We start from the raw sequence: 17,215 nt of genomic DNA, 5'->3' as shown, positions 1-17,215 counted from the left end.
CCAGCTTGCACACAAAGACCAATGTCTGCTGATCATGTGTCTGTGGAGATGACAGAAGGAGCTTCCATATCTGATACTAGAGCTGAGATGAGAATTCTGTCTGAGGATGTGCAACAAATAAAGGGAATGTTATCAGAACTGGGACAGTCAATGAGAGCTATGCAACTAAGAGGCCAAAGTTCTTCCTTTTCTATTAGTTCTGATTGCAGTTCTACTAAAGCATCTCCTGTTGTTAACCAGACTAAGGTGGATGATATTAATAAAGTTCCTCTTGTCCTTGAATTGGGTGAATGTCTAAGACAACATGAAGCAAATAGAGATATTGATCCATCTACATTACCTCCTCGACTTAGTAGACAAAGTACTTTCCCTCCTCCACCACGATCTATGTTGCCTACACCATTGCCGCCAGATGGAAGAGTATCATTAGAGACTGGTTCCTCACAATGTCCTAATTTACCTATGTTAAATGAGTCTGCTAATTCTGTTCACTTAAGGGCACAGTTTTCAGAGAATCCTGTTGTCGCAAGTACGAGTCAAGCTCAATTTGGTAATGGTCTCCCTTGGCCATCTTTACATCAACAGCCATTAAATCCAGTTTATCTGTGTAATGATCAAGCAATACGGAACTACGGGCCTAGTTCTAGTCAGATGCAGAGTAATGCATGTTTTCCATGGATGCTCCCAAACTATCCTGCCCCCTTTCCGCCTCCTGTGTTGTATCCACCTTATGGTTCATTTGTCCATCCAAGCCATGCTTTTCCAATGTCGGTACCCTCATATAGTCAAGCTCCTTTTATGCCACCAACTCAGATTACAGCAGGTGCTCCCTTTCAGGGGCTTCCACAAATGGCTACTAGTAGTAATACTCCCCTACCTCAGATGTTGTCAGGTCCTCCACCAACAGTCCAAATTGGACATTCAAATGCAAGTCAACCTATATCAGCTTATGTTCAGTCATCTTCAGCACTGGGCCCTCCTAGAGTCTCTGCGGTAGAAAGACCATCATTTCCGTATTTCAAAACTGATGATCCTCAAGAATTTGCAATGCTGAATATGGCCTTGAGAAATTTGCTGCCAGTTGAGGAAACTGAACAATATAAATATCATATTCTTTTGGATCACTTAAAGTTGGATGCTGCTCGTCATTTAGCCCTTGCATATGCTCATGATCCTCAGCCTTACACTACTGCCCTAAAAGCCCTCCAAAGAAAATATGGTCAGCCTCAACACCTAGTGCTACGGGAGATAGCTTTTATTCAGAGCTTACCAGTCATTCGTTCTGGGGATTCTACTGGATTCAGTCAGTTTGCACTACGAGTGCAGGCCTTGGTAGGCATGCTTCAGTCATGGGGGCAGAATGAAGGAGCAAATGAATTGGCATGTGCTTCTCATGTTCACCAACTATTAAGTAAACTTCCAGCAAATCATGTGTCCAACTTTGCTAGACATGCTCGAGCTGTTCGGCCAGATGTTCCTTATAATTTAGTGGATTTTGCAAAATGGCTAGAGGAGGAAGCAGAATGCCAAAGCTTGGTGGTTCAAGTATCTGACCAGTCTAAAGGAGCAACAAAGTTTCAAAGTAGAGATGGGAGACCACTGAAATCTTTATCTTCTACAGCTACCTTCTTGCAGGGTATTAATCAGGAGGGAAATGGGAAGCCCTATGGAATGGTCAATCAATCTAACAATTCAAATAGCAAGCAACCAGTAGAACCCCAAATCTTTTGTGCCTTCTGTGATAGAACCCATCATTTGAATCAGTGTCCTGAGTTCTTACAGTTTGATGTAAATGCAAAGAGAAAATGGATCTTGGATAACAATCGCTGTTGGAGATGTGGACGGACACATCATTCTTCTAACTGTAATTTGAAGAGAGATTGTCCATCCTGTAAAGAACGTCACTTAGGAGTCCTGCATGAAGTTAATGCTTATAAACCTGACTCTGGCATATTCTACTTAAGCAAACCGAGTGGCCTAAATTCTGTGCTTTTGAAGGTGGTGAAAGTCATTCTGAGTGCTCAAGGAAAGTCTTTAGAAACGTATGCAATTCTTGATGATGGTTCAGAAAAGACCATGCTTTTGTCTCCTGCTGCTGAGATGCTGGGCCTGAATGGGGCGGCTGAGTGCTTGAAGCTGCGAACGATTCGACAGGGTATTGAAGAGATTGATGGAGCTAATGTTACCTTTTCTGTCTCTCCAGCAACTTTGAAGCACAAGAAATATCAGATCAAGGCAGCATTCACAGCTAAGATGTTGGACTTACCTGAGCAGACTTATCCTATCCATACTCTTCAACGATGTTATCAACATCTTAAAGATATCCCTCTGGAAGAATTCCATCAAGTTAAGCCTCTGTTACTTATAGGTGCAGATTATCCCCATTTGTTATGCTCTACTGAGAGAGTGGTGCTAGGCCCTCCGGGAAGCCCCGCTGCATTGCATACTCGCCTAGGATGGGTATTACAAGGACCCATTTCATTAGTACAGGAGAAGAGCTCTGTTTCTCAGTGTCACTTCTTAGCTTCATCTAAGGATCAGCTACAGCTGGATGTAGAAAAAATGTGGCAAGTGGATGTAATTCCATACGTCCAGATGTCAAAGAATACTCACAGGTCAAGGCAAGATCAAGAGGCTCTTGAGTGTTTGGAGAGGAGAACAGAACGAGTTGAGGTAAACGGGGTGGCAAGATATGCTACTCCCTTACTTCGAGTTAAACATACACCTAAATTGAATGCCCCTTTGCAATCCGTTATGTCAGCATTACGTCGTACAGAGCGTCAGCTCATAAGTAATCCAGAACGTGCAGCAATATATAACCAAGAGATTCAAAAGTTAGAGCAAGCTGTTTATGTGAAGAAACTGACTCCAAGGGAAATAACGTCTTCTGATGAATCTTGGTATATTCCACATCATTTAGTTGAACATAACGGAAAACATCGTTTAGTCTTTGATTGTTCCTATAAATACAAAGGTGAAAGTTTAAATTCTAACTTATTACCTGGTCCTACTTTGGGTCCTTCTCTTTTGGGAGTGCTGCTTCGATTTAGAGAACATCAAATTGCAATCAGTGGTGATATCCGGTCCATGTTCCATCAAGTTCGATTATTGCCATCAGATAAGCCATTGTTACGCTTTCTATGGAGGAATATGAACCGAGATCTTCCAGCTGAGGTGTATGAATGGCAAGTTTTACCATTTGGTACTACATCTAGTCCCTGTTGTGCTATTTATGCCCTTCAAAGACATGCCCAGAGCCTATCAAATACCCATCCAGAGGTTCAATCCTCAGTCCTTACTTCCTTTTATGTGGATAATTGTTTGCAGAGTTTCCCTACTGTCTGTGAAGCAAAAGAAATGATCACTAAACTGTGTTCTGTACTGCTCGAAGGAGGTTTTGAGATCAGACAATGGATAAGTAATCATCCATCAGTGATTGACCACTTACCTGCTGAAGCATGTTCCCCTCAAACAGAGCTATGGCTGAGCCATGATTGTAAGGACCCATGTGAAGGCACTCTTGGTCTGAGCTGGCATTGTATGCAGGATACTCTGGGATATAAGCATCGCCCTGTGAAATATAAGAACCTGACGTTACGAATTCTGTATCGTATTCTTGCACGGCAATATGATCCTTTAGGCTTCATAATCCCCTTTACTACCTGTGCTAAGATTCTGCTACAGCAACTGTGGACTAAACCTGCACGAGGATGGGATGATCCAGATATTCCTGAAGGCATTAAAGCAAAATGGACAGCCTGGGAAAATGAGCTTCCAAATTTGGCTAAAATCCAAATTCCTCGCTGGTATGGGTCAGTTGGAGTGAGTGAAGAAACTGCTGTGAGGGAACTACATATATTCTGTGATGCCTCAGAGCAGGCTTATGGAGCTGTTGCTTATCTTCGTCTGTCGGATGGTGATGGAGTTCATACGTCATTTGTTATGGCCAGATCTAGAGTAGCTCCAAAAAAGACAATTTCTGTTCCACGTTTGGAATTATGTGCTGCTTTGTCTGGGTCTCAGTTGGCAAATCTCTTAACAAAGGAGCTTTCTGTGCACATTCATCAAGTCACCCTCTGGTCTGATTCGACTACAGTTTTAACATGGATCTGCTCTGAGTCTTGTCGGTATAAGGTGTTCGTGGCTAACCGTATAACAGAGATTTTGGAGCATACTATTCCTGAACAGTGGAGATATGTGGATACTGGAAATAATCCTGCCGATGACATTACTAGAGGAAAAAAACTTGTAGAGCTAACTCCCACCAGTCGTTGGTTCCAAGGTCCCCATTTCCTTACTTTATCTCCTCATCATTGGCCAAAGTTCCCCAGTCTATCTTCTGATATGTCAACTGAACTAAGAAAACCTTTGTTCTGTGGCCAAACCCAAGTTGACCTGACTCTTTCTAAGTTGAATCCTTCTCAGTTTAATACTTGGGCAGATTTGATCACACATACAGTTGAGGAATTCTCACCTGGCTCATCATCAGAAAATAAACTGAGTCAGACTCAGGCAGAGTTATTACTCCTTCGTTTGGCACAAGAAAGGGATTTTTCTGAGGAGTACAAGTTACTTAAATCAGGTCAAAATGTTCCTAAGCAGAGCCGACTTGCTGAATTGGCCCCTGAATATGACCATGTTGTACGCCTCATAAGAGTGGGAGGTCGTCTTCGTCAAAGTAAGGAGTTAGAATCAGATGTTATCCATCCCATCATTTTGGATCCAAAAAATCCAATTACTAAACTGTTGATTGCAGATCTAGATTCAATTTTGTGCCATCCAGGACCACAAAGAGTCTTTGCCCAACTTAGAAGGAAATACTGGGTTCTACGTGGACGGCAGGCAGTAAAATCAGTCCAACGGTCATGTCAAGAATGTAGGAAGTGGAAAGGTTCTCCTTCAATCCCTAGAATGGCTGATCTTCCTCCCTCTAGACTCCGTCTCTTTAAGCCTCCATTTTGGTCAACAGGAATGGACTGCTTTGGCCCCTTTAGTGTTAAAGTGGGCCGTAGACATGAGAAACGTTGGGGTCTTCTATTCAAATGCCAAACAACACGATGTATTCATATTGAGTTACTATCTGGTTTGGATACAGAAAGTTTTTTATTAGCCCTCCGGCGTTTCATAGCTCGCAGAGGTAGGCCCTACGAACTCATATCAGACCAAGGAACTAATTTTCGAGGAGGGGAGAGGGAACTTAGAGAGGAGTTTAGTCATCTGTGCCCTGCCCTTCAGGATTCACTTTCAAAGCAGCAGATTCAGTTCCGTTTCAATCCTCCATATTCTCCACATTTTGGAGGTTGTTGGGAAAGAGAGGTCAGATCCATTAAAGCAGCCCTACGAGTAACACTGGGTACACAAGTGTTTCCAGAAGAGGTTCTACATACTGTCCTGATTGAAGTGGAAGAGATATTAAACTCTAAACCTCTTGGATACGTCTCTTCCAATATTTCAGACCCTGATCCAATAACCCCAAATATACTCTTGATGGGGCGGCGAGATGCTTCCCTTCCTCAGGTGATGTATGCAGATTCTGAGCTTCTCACACGTAGGAAATGGAGGCATAGCCAAGTTCTTGCTGACAGATTTTGGACAAGTTTTATTAGAGACTATCTACCTGGTTTACAGACTCGCCAGAAGTGGAAGGAGGATGGAAAGCCTATTCTGTGCAATGCTGTAGTGATGGTAGTTGATCCTCAACTCCCACGAGGGCTTTGGCCTATAGGAACTGTCACAAAGGTCCTACCAAGCTCTGATGGTAGAGTAAGAGTTGTGAATGTACTGATTGATGGTAAACACTATGTACGTCCAGTCAGTCGTTTGGTAGTTCTAAATGAGTATTCAAATGATTTGTGACTGTTTAGAATTCTATGGGCAAATATGTTTACATATTTGGGGGCGGCTGTTAAGAATTCTCTGAGGTAGCAGGGTGGGAGGAGCTATGTCTCCACAGCTGCATTAAATTGTTAATTAGTGGCTCTTTGTTCAGTGTGGCATTCAACAGCTCATGGGGAGATTCAGAGTTGATGAGTCCTTGAATTAGTAAGTTTATGTTGTATTATTTCTGTATTTCTTTAAATATATATTCAAGTAATTTAATGTTTAGTAATATTGTTTGGTTTGTATTTGTAATCTGTGTGATTTGATTTGATTTGATTTGATTTGTTTAAGTTGTAAAATGTTTGTTTGCTTTGTTTGATTTAGAAACCATACAACTCTGGTCTCATGATTGCTTGAGAGACAATAAAATGTTAAGGAACTGGATTATTTGGAGCTTCTGTGTTTTAATGGGCACACCATCCTGGTAACACTTTGCCTGAACTAGCTTCTATCCTTATCAGTAATTCATACGGACATTAAACCACGTTTGTGTCGTTCAGTTGTGTCAGAAGAGAAAATGTCATGGGTTCAATCCCAGGAAGCACACATACTGATAAAACAAGTATAGCTTGTAATGCACGGTAAGTCACTTTGGATAAAACATCTGTCAAATGCATGATGGTAAATCTAAGGTTAGAAACATACTTAAAATCACAAGTACACTGCAAAAAGTGATTTTCAAGAAAAAAATTATTGTCTTGTTTTCAGTAAAAATATCAAAAAATTCTTAAATTAAGATGCTTTTTCTTGATGAGCAAAACGACCCAAGAAAATAAGTCTAGTTTTAGACCAAAAATATTCAATTTAAGTAATTTTGTGCATAAAACAAAAAAAAATCTGCCAATGGGGTAAGCAAAAAAATCTTGAACATTTTCCTAAACACTAAATTCGAGAAAAGTTCTAGAAAATTTTGCTTACACATTGGCAGATTTTTTGCTTGTTTTATGCACAAAATCACTTCAATTTGATATTTGTGGTCTAAAAACTAGAATTATTTTCTTGGGTCGTTTTGCTCATCTAGAAAATTATCTTAATTTAAGAATTTTTAGATATTTTTACTGAAAACAAGATGAAAAAATACTACGATTTTTTTTAATTGAAAATAATTTTTTGTGTGCAAACTGCAAAAAATTACTTTCTTACTTAGTATTGTTGTCTTGTTTTCAGTAGAAATATCTAAAAATTGTTAAATTAAGATGTATTATCTTGATGACCAAAAAGACCCAAGAAAATAAGTGTAGTTTTTAGACCAAAAATATTAAATGTAAGTAATTTTGTGCATAAAACACAAAAAAATCTGCCAATGGGGTAAGCAAAAAAATCTTGAACATTTTCCTAAACACTAAATTCGAGAAAAGTTCTAGAAAATTTTGATTACACATTGGCATATTTTTTATATTTGTGGTCTAAAAACTAGAATGATTGTCTTGGGTCGATTTGCTCATCTAGAAAATTATCTTAATTTAAGAATTTTTTAGATATTTTTACTGAAAACAAGACAAAAAATACTAAGATGTTTTTTTCTTGAAAATTCTTACTTAGTATTGTTGTCTTGTTTTCAGTAGAAATATCTAAAAATTCTTAAATTAAGATGCTTTTTCTTGATGAGCAAAATGACCTAAGAAAATAAGTCTAGTTTTTAGACAAAAAAAAAATATCAAATTTAAGTGAACTTGTGCTTAAAACAAGCAAAATTACCTGCCAATGGGGTGAGAAAAAATAGGATTTATTTTTTCTTAAGCACTTAATTTAAGCAAAATTTTCTCACCCCATTGGCAGATAATTTTGCTTGTTTTAAGCACAAATTCAATTAAATTGTATAGTTTTGGTCTAAAACCTAGACTTATTTTCTTAGGTCATTTTGCTCATCAAGAAAATACATCTTAATTTAAGAATGTTTAGATATTTCTACTGAAAACAAGACAAAAATACTAAGTAAGAAAGTCTTTTTTTGCAGTGCAAGCATGCCTCCCATACTGTATGTGTGGTAACTGACCTCAGTACACAAGGGATGGAAGTGATGTCAAACAGGCACCTTTAGAGTCGAAAGGTAAATGTTTATAAGCAGAACCTAACCCAGAAAGCAATAGTTCATATAAAACTTCATCATCTAGGTTAACTATAAACCTGAACCGAAGTGAACTTCTGTTCTGTATTTATTTATCGGTCTGGCTACTGGCTAAACTGATCTTTGAAACAAATACCTTGTTGAAAAAACTTTGCTTTGCTAAAAACGATAGGAGAGGATGAGCATGGATCACAACTGTGTGGAGAGGTTTGGCAGCCAGGCAAAAATTTAAAGATCTGCAGTGACTAAACGTACCCCAGATAGTCATGAAGTGTGAAAATATTTGTGACCCGACTAGTTTGAAAATCATGCAGTCTGAACTCGGCATAAGGCTACATTTACACTGTCACAAAAAAATCGGATTTAGGCTGCGCCCAACTGCAATGCCAGCGGAAAATAAAGAGCATTAAAGCCAAGTTTTAGGAAGTTAAGGATCACAAGCTGCTGACAGATCTCAAAAAGTCCTCGACAGTTTTTCAGAGGAACACATGACGACAGAGAAAGACATTGTGAATAATGATGATGCCAAAGGTAATCATTGACGATGGCCTTTACTTTAAATAAGTGATGATGTAACGTTAGATATAGCTAATACTATACCTATTTAAGCTAGCATTCTGTCTGGGCGGGAGTTTAATGTAAACATGGACATCGGATATGAGGCATATCTAAAGTACGTGTTAACAGGCAGGACAAAAATCGAATATGGTCAAAAGATTGGATCTGTGCATTAAGATTTGAAGTGTAAATGCAGCCTAATAGCATTAAAAATCATATAATCTTACCACACGCACGTTTCTCGCTTCCCTTTCTCATCTCATTGTAATTTTCCCCATTTTAGATATTTCTAAGAGACATTATTATAAAATCATTTATCCTTTTCCATGCCTGCTCTTTTTCTTTATATAATATTATTCCCTCTTTTCTCAGTTGGTGGATTACTGTCAAATTTTCTCACACAATTTTTTGATCTAAGGTATTAAATCTTCAAACCTCCTACTTTTCAGCCGTGCTCCAAAAATGAGAAAGACACCTCAGATCTTTTTTATCGACTGAGGTCTTTCATTTCTTGGTTATCGAAACCACCCACCGTACCAATGTTTCATGACTTTATAAACTGAATTTAAGGAGAAACAAAAAAGACTAAAAAATAATGGGTGGAATATTGCTTCTTTCTGATGCAGACACACAAGAGCATTATCATCAGCTACATTGCATTGCCTATGCTCCTGTTTCTGGTTACCCTTTTGCAGTAAAAATGCATTTAAAGCAATTCTCTTTCCGCAGGTTCATTGTCTCTGAGTGTGTTCCTGATATCGGTGGGTTTAACTGTGTGTGTCGTATGGCTGGTGGCGCTGTGCGGGGTCTGTGGATGGTGCCAACGCAAACTGGTGAGTGATGTCACTTTCTGAAACACTACATGTAAACGGAGTTTAAACTACAAGCCTAGTGCACACGTACACGGGTGTTTTTATAAACCGAGTTTGTCCACACAAGCGGGTGTTTTTTGTCTTAAAAAAAGCAAAAAAGTGCTATGAAGTGCTGTCAAGAGCTTTCCAGACCAACAAAGCGGTTGTCAAACTACATCAAATTACTGAGATCAGACGGCTTGCTATGATTTTGAATTGCTCTTGTGAAACAGTGATGTCACACGCCAATCGGTCTGAGCAACGCGGCATGAAATTTAAAGCAAGGGGTCCCCCTAGTTGTTTGGAGGGGCACTGCATACGCAAGGTATAACAATGCTTAGCATTAAGGTAATTGTGTTTTTTGTCATTAAGGGAAAACATATCTTGTCTCAGTTACAAGTTTGACTGATACTAAATGATATTGGCAATCTACCGAATGTATTGAATTGCATGTTCAGGAATGATAGATTGATAAACAGACATGCTATTTATGACTGGATGTAAGTTTTGATACTTAAAAGTGATTCTCCTATTGACTTTGTCCTATCATCAGCTGTCTTTTCATTGCAGATTTGCACGAAACTATTTTTAAAAATGTTGCAAAATGACAGTGATTCCATTAACCTACACTTTAGAAATGGCTGGGTTATTTTTGAGCCATAATGGGAAAATATTGTACAGGACACATGATGGGTCAAAAATGATCCAATGTTGGGTTGTTGTTATGCAACCAATTACCCAGAAGTTGGGTTAAAACAGAGCCGATCGGCCCTATACGCTTACTACGGAGGCTGCGTAGGGCCCCGCAAATTACATAAGGCCCCGCCTCCCCCTGCCTCATTTTACAGCACCTGTTACTGTTTACTGAGATGACAATATGAAGCGAAGCTATCCATCTGGCCATGAAAAAAGAAAAAGGAAACAAAATGAGAGTGAAATGCGAGAACAGCAATCAGGTAAACTTGTGTTCTCTTTAAGTTTGATGTCATGTCAGCAAAAGCAAACAGTAAAGTTAAGTTGATGTGATCTGATTCTGTCTCTCTCTATCTGACTTGCTAAATTAGCTGTGCAGTGTTGCCAGTGCATCTCTTAGCCTGTCTGTTACACAATAATTTATTGAGTGAATATTCGCGTGAATAAACGCCCAAGGGCAATGTGTTTACAAACGGCAGCTCGATACACGTGCTTTCCAGCAGCAACATCTGTGTGGGGACCATAACAAAAATAGCGTGATAACAACGTTAATGCAATATGGAAACCAATGGATTTACATTGGAATGGGTATAATGCCAATGATAAGGTCAAAATGAATGCACATCCCTCAGTAAATAATAACCATCAGGGATCAAGTATTGCTCTTATGCATACTATAAACAGTTATGGCAAGCCATTTTAGCTTTTAAACATTCACATGATATGGATTTTTGATATCAAGAATTCAGTTTTCACTACCTAAAATATAAATATTAATAGTGTGATTTATAGGAGTAACCATATTTTGTATGTAGTGAGAGCAGTGGGGTGTCAAGTGTGAATGTGTGGCAAAGCTCACGGCCCAGGTCAGGTACCATGGCTCCTGGGTCAGGTAGGAGGGCTGGGCAGAATTTTGCTTAAGGCCCCAGGGAGGTCAGGATCGGCTCTGGGTTAAAACAACCCAGCCTTGGGTAAAGCTGGCATCTTGGCCATGCGTAACCGCGCATCACTTGCAGATATCCAAAAATGGGTAAAGAGGCGGGACATGGGTGAAGCTGAGGTGGCTGGTTGCTGAAACCACCCCCACCTTGCTCGACTCTAGTGACAGCAGTGGCTATTCAACTGTCACTCAAGTGTCCACGCCCTTAATTATGCAGAACTTTATGGCTTAATATAATTTAAACGGATGAGTTACAAAAAATTCACCCCTCTCACAGTTGTCATGAAAGGCAAAATTAGCTATTCAGACCAAAAACAATTTTTGTACCAGGCTGTAAACGTATTTTTTTCTGCTCTAATGATGGGCATTTTAACATGGGGGTCTATGGGAATTGACTCTCTTTTGAAGCCAACTTCTAGCGGCCGGTCAATGAACTGCAGTTTGAATCACTTCTGTATTGGCTTCATCAGAGAGATCGAAGGTTGCCCCTTTGGTATTATCCAAACATTAATGCCAATAAAAGCTGCATTTACACCAACCGTGTTTCAGGAGTCAAAATCGCATCTACCTCGCCAAGTTTGCCGCTTGAACAGTTTGAATGCATTTGTGCGTGTATAGCGAAGTAGACCCGTGGAAAAAGCAAGTATTTGACGCGCGTCAGAGGCAAAATCCGCTTCTTGTGGGAGTGGCAAGTGCTATGCGGTTGTCTGTCTGCAGGATGACTGATATTGTTTGTGCATTTATCGAGAGAGTTGCCGGTTTGTATTTAGTCACCTTACTATAGGGGGAAAATAAACGGTGCGGGTCGATAAATATCACGTGACTGAAAAGTGTATAAACAACTTACCAGGTTGCCCAATGTCCTCACTGACACTCTTCTAAGCGAGGTCCTTTTTATTTCTATCTCTATAGAAATAAGAACTTATAGCTCCAGGTGACTGTTCACGGACAATTTCAAGCCTTCATGCTGAATGAGTGATTCCGGGCGGGGCTGCCGCCACAGCAGCAAGCAGGCTCCTGATTGGTTAATGCGGCGCAAAATCCAAATTTCCAAAAGTAAAAATGTTTCAACTGGGGCGTCAGCCGCAAATTTGCGTGAAACACAAATTGCACAAAAGGCACCATTCGCGCGTACCATGCCATATGCTCAATTTGCGCCATTTGCGCTAACTAGATGCGCAAATGAGGCGGAATTTCATCTACCGCGTCAAACGCCTTATCCGCACCGCAAGACCTCCAGAACGCGTCTTCACATTGACTTAACATTGAAATCACTCGCACTTGACGCTAATACCGCGGCTGGTGTAAACGCTGCATTACGCCCCATTCAGACAGCCAACGATAAGCAGTAGCAGAGCGACGCGATCTCATTCATTTCAATGGAAACCTGGCGACTTCCGGCGACACGAGCGAAAGTGACCGTTGGCGACCGTATGGGCGTGTCCAGTGACGCGAGAAAGTTAAGAAAAGTTTAACTTTATGCAAATGTCGAGCGACTTTCGGGAGCGACTACCAATGAGAACAAAGCAGTAGAGTTCACTTCATCCTTCTCTCGTCAGTTACTGGCGTGGACGGTACTCATTTGTTTATGACAAGCAGATTTAGAAACGCCTCATTGAAAGAGACGGGCGACACACAGCGATAACGTCGCTGGCTGTCTGAACGAGGGGTTATACTTACGAGCTGCATCATATAGGTGTTTCTTGGAGGTAATAGTACATCGTTTTGAATCAGAAGAGATGTAGGAGTGTTATCAAACTTTATTGGCAACCAAAGCCTGTTATACTTGGGAGCAGACACGTATTGAGATGTTTCTAGGAGGTTTTAGTACATATCGTGTCATCTTCAAATAAAAATTATGTGACTTGCATCAGGTGACCTGAAAATGCGAATAAACCGTTTCCATTGCAGTTTTGTGAAATACACCTTTTCCCAATTGCCTGAAAAACCACATCATACGAGCGTATACATTTATTTTGCGTTATATGGGAGTTTTTGCAAAATTGACTTTTTTCCATTGCCCTTATTTTTAATTCGCAATGTCAATTTGTGCAATTTAAAGGTTAACGGAAAGGCAGCTAGTGTAGCTCTCTATGCAATTGCTACCTATGCAATCATTTTTGCCTCATTTTCACAGATAAAATTCAGTAGATTTGTAATTCTCTGGAAAATAAAGCATGAGGTGCACTCAGATATGTTTATATCAGATCTAGCCAGCCCGACATTCCACAATAGAAAAATCATATTTTCTGTTTGGATAATTAGGCACAGATCATTTTCACATCTGCAAAACAAGATTTGCAGTTGATGTAAAGCAATTCAGCAAAAGCTGTCCAAACGGGAATGAATCTCAAGTAGAGCAAGAACATAAAAAAAACACGAAAATGTGATTACAGACTAACTCTGTGATTAATAACCCGCTAATAAATAGAATCCACAGACAGAATTAATCACCTACGCTCGGTTTAATTGAATTACCCTCTTTTCCAAAATAAACCGATCTGCAATTATTCAAAACAATTAGCTTTAACAGAGTTAATGTGTCATGCGCTATTTATCGTGCCAGCGCGGTTTCAAAACAGGAATCCGACCTTTCTGTTTCTCAGCTGAGGAGGAGTGACGATCGGTTTCGAGATGGTGACCACAGGCCAGAAGGCGGAAATAAGACGCAGGAAATGAGAGGAGAAGTGTGAGGCAGACGGCCAGACTGCAGGGTGGTTAAAAAGAGATTTCAGGCTTTAATTACACTCCGTAATGGCTTCCCCACCACGTGCTCGCCCCGCAGGCATCTACTGACTTATTCTTATTACAATGAGAAATTACAAATCTTGCATCTAATTTTTTTTCCAACATTTGATGTTTTCCTCAGTTTTTTGATTCACCTTTTGTATCGTCTTTGTACTTGGAGTCTAAACATGATTGTCCGTCTTCCTTCTCTTTTGCAGTGGAGATACAGTCCATTCATTTTCTAATATCTTTGGGATTAGCATGAAGTTTTGCCCTTTCTTTAGCCAAATTTTGAGATTATATAAAAACTTTAAAGTACAAAAAAACAATTCATTTAAAAATTGCATATAGAGACCTGTAGGGATAAGGTATTTTTGTAGGCCAATCCGGAAGTTAGCTTTACATGGGTTCCCTTTGCAAAAAATCTATTGTATTTTTCCATAGGCTTCTGAATTATCACAAAAAAATAACAAGAGGTTGATTTTTTCATATTTTTCTCCTTTTAAAATAATCTTCACAAACTAATTTTGAAGTCTAAATGCATTTAATTTAAAGCAAACCGTAGGCTATAAGCTAACTATACCATGGTTGCTTGAACGTCATAACCACCAAACGTAAGACAACTCTTTTAAACTTTATTAAAAACATTTAAAAACATGTTTCCTGATAGGGAAATACTCAAGGGATGAATCTTTTATGGAAATTGTGCTCGTGTTGCATTATTTTTAAGCACAGGCTGAGGGGACTAGACTCACGACTAGAGCCAATTATGATTTTGTTTGAGCTATTAATGAAATAGAAATATAAGAATTCATATTTTATTTGACTCATTTTAATTGGTAGTCTGAGTAAGTCTAAATAGTTTTAATTTATTTAAACCATTTAAAAACCATGAAATATATATCTCAAAATATTGCAGTACCCTTGTTTGCTGGTAGGTGCCCCCAAAGGACAAAAGCGGAACTCCGCCTACTGTATGTTTTTATGTGTGATGAAGTATTTAAAGTGTTTAAAGTTTCCCACAATGTCTGTAGTACAACTTGGCATTAAAACAAAACACAAATAGTAGAATTATGGGTGTGGTTTATGTCGTAATTTAAATATCTTGAGCTTGTGTTGACCCAAAATGTTATCCCTGCCAAATAAACATGAGAAACAATCACAGAAATCTTATTTGATTTAATGGTTTTAATGGGAATTTTATTGTTTTTAATAAAAACGAAAATAGTCTCTGTGGGTATCTACTGTATGTGTTGGGTTCTATTGGCGGGACCATTAAATTCTTCTGAAATATGTCCCAAAACGAATTTTGTAGTGGTTATTATTGTAAAAGCTAATGGTATTTTAATGGAACCCAATAGAATTTTGTGAAGGTTTCTATTTTTTCTTTAGCAGGGATTTAAGGCGTTTAACCAAAACCCTTTTCAAATAACCAATTGACTTTGTGACAACAGAACCGGTGTTCTGTCGATTTGTGCTACTTTGTCAGATTTTGCTAACTCCCATAGAAAACAACCCCTTAACCCAACCCCTCCATTATCTAAATTTAACTGAATTAAAAAAAACACAAGGGTAGGACATTGGGTGCATCCCAATTCAGGGTCTGGATCCTTTTATGGTCGTGGACTTTAAAGGCAAGACATGGTATTTGAAGGCTGCAGTCAACAAAGCAAACTGAAATGAGACAATCTTGTGTCACTTGCTATTCCTGCCCACTACGCTTGTCACCGGTACACAACAGCTGAGCCCTATTAGGTTTTTTAAAATAAATATGGAACCAGATTTTTTTCTTTTATTTTAGAAAATATGACATATTGATGCAAATTAAATTAGATTACCCAACAGTATATAAAATGTACCAACCTTCAAAATATACAAAGGTAACATGCACAATATTGCAGGAATACTATTAATTCACATCATTAAAACATCATTTATAATAATGACCTAAGAAAACAACTTTAGTTTTTTGACAAAACATATCAAATTTAAGTGAATTTGTGCTGTTAAACAAGCAAAACAATCTGCCAATGGAATAAGACATTTTTTGCTGTATTTTTCTTGTATTAAGTAAATTCAAGAAAACATTTCTTATTCCATAGGCAGATTGTTTTTTGCTTGTTTTACAGCACAAATTAACTTACATTTGATATGTTTTGTTTAAAAACTAAAGTTATTTTCTTAGGTCATTTGCTCATTAGGAAAAAACATCTTGATTTAAATTTTTTTTTAGATATTTCTACTGAAAACTGGACAGAAATACTAAGTAAGAAAGTAATTTTTTTGCAGTATTTTTGTCTTGTTTTCAGTAAAAAATATCAAAAAATTCTTAAATTAAGATGCTTTTTCTTGTTGAGCAAAACGACCCAAGAAAAAATCTAGTTTTTAGACCAAACATATAAAATTTAAGTGATTTTGTGCATAAAATATGCAAAAAAAATTGCCAATGGGTTAAGCAAAAAAAAATAATTCAAGAAAAATTAGCTAACCCCATTGGCAGATTTTTTTTGCTTGTTTTATGCACAAAATCACTTAAATTTGATATTTTTGGTCTAAAAACGAGACTTATTTTCTTGAGTTGTTTTGCTCATCAAGAAAAAGCATCTTAATTTAAAATTTTTTAGATATTTTTACTGAAAACAAGACAAAAATACTACGAACATTTTTTCTTGAAAATCATTTTTTGCATTGCACATGTTTTGAATGAAAGGGTCTGCAAATGCATACTACATGTAAATGTTGGATTTAAAATGGTCTGCACACAGAGTTTATTATTTTAGTAATGCTACTTTTTTTCCAAAGTTTGCAGTTCTTTGAACAGCATGCCGTGCCACAACCATGACCCAAATCTGTCTGACATTAAATTTGAGTTTGTTTGGTTGGTGTGAAACCACTAACAGTGCACCACTATTAATGTTTAATTTGGCATTTTTCATTGCCGCTTGTCTTCCACGAGTAGCCTGTGTTTTCTGCACCTCTTAAAATGCATTTACAGCCGACAGCCTCAGGTGCCGTTTTGCAGTGCTATTTTGGAGTAAAGACCAAAAGGGCAAAAACATTCAGCTAATTTTTCTATTTTTAGCACCTTTGCCAGCTTCACTATCTTGCTAAACAGCTACCACTAGGGCTTGCTGAGGTGGACACATTGATGACGCAAATATTTCGCAGTTCAATGCCAAATACTGCAGTTTAATTAAAGACCTGCCAGGATGAGGGGTTTGAACTTGGCAAAGCAAGTGTTCATCCAAACACCATCTTCAGTTGTAAATATTATTATTATTTTATTCTGAGTGAACTGTTTAGGTTAGTGTTGTTCTTTCTGTTAAAGCAGCTATGGTCCATCTTTTGATCAACAAAAGAACAACAGTTACTGTATGTTAATGAGTAAATAAGTCAGTATATGTTATGTAAGGCTTCACAGCGAGAGCCTCCCTGGTCTTTATGTTTATACCGCTAAGCCGCAGGGCTCACTAATGATTCATATGTTTTTACGCACAA

General features: G+C 38.4%; 1 protein-coding gene across 3 annotated transcripts in view; it reads left to right on the top strand.

Annotated features, from left to right (window-relative positions):
* syt7b (synaptotagmin VIIb) overlaps positions 1–17,215 on the top strand; it is a 208,950-nt gene that overhangs the window by 85,658 nt on the left and 106,077 nt on the right. For all 3 annotated transcript variants that reach the window (XR_012335081.1, XM_065294246.2, XM_073811881.1), the window contains exon 2: positions 9,236–9,339. Coding sequence is in view for 2 of the 3 variants with exons in the window: in XM_065294246.2 (XP_065150318.1) it covers positions 9,236–9,339 (104 nt within the window). In the remaining variant the exon portion in view is untranslated. The remainder of the gene's footprint in view (positions 1–9,235; positions 9,340–17,215) is intronic.

Source organism: Paramisgurnus dabryanus, chromosome 2 (genome assembly GCF_030506205.2).
Source record: "Paramisgurnus dabryanus chromosome 2, PD_genome_1.1, whole genome shotgun sequence".
In the NCBI taxonomy this organism is placed as follows: domain Eukaryota; kingdom Metazoa; phylum Chordata; class Actinopteri; order Cypriniformes; family Cobitidae; genus Paramisgurnus; species Paramisgurnus dabryanus.
The sequence above is the reverse complement of the archived record's forward strand: the minus strand, read 5'-3'. Positions and strand labels throughout refer to the sequence as shown.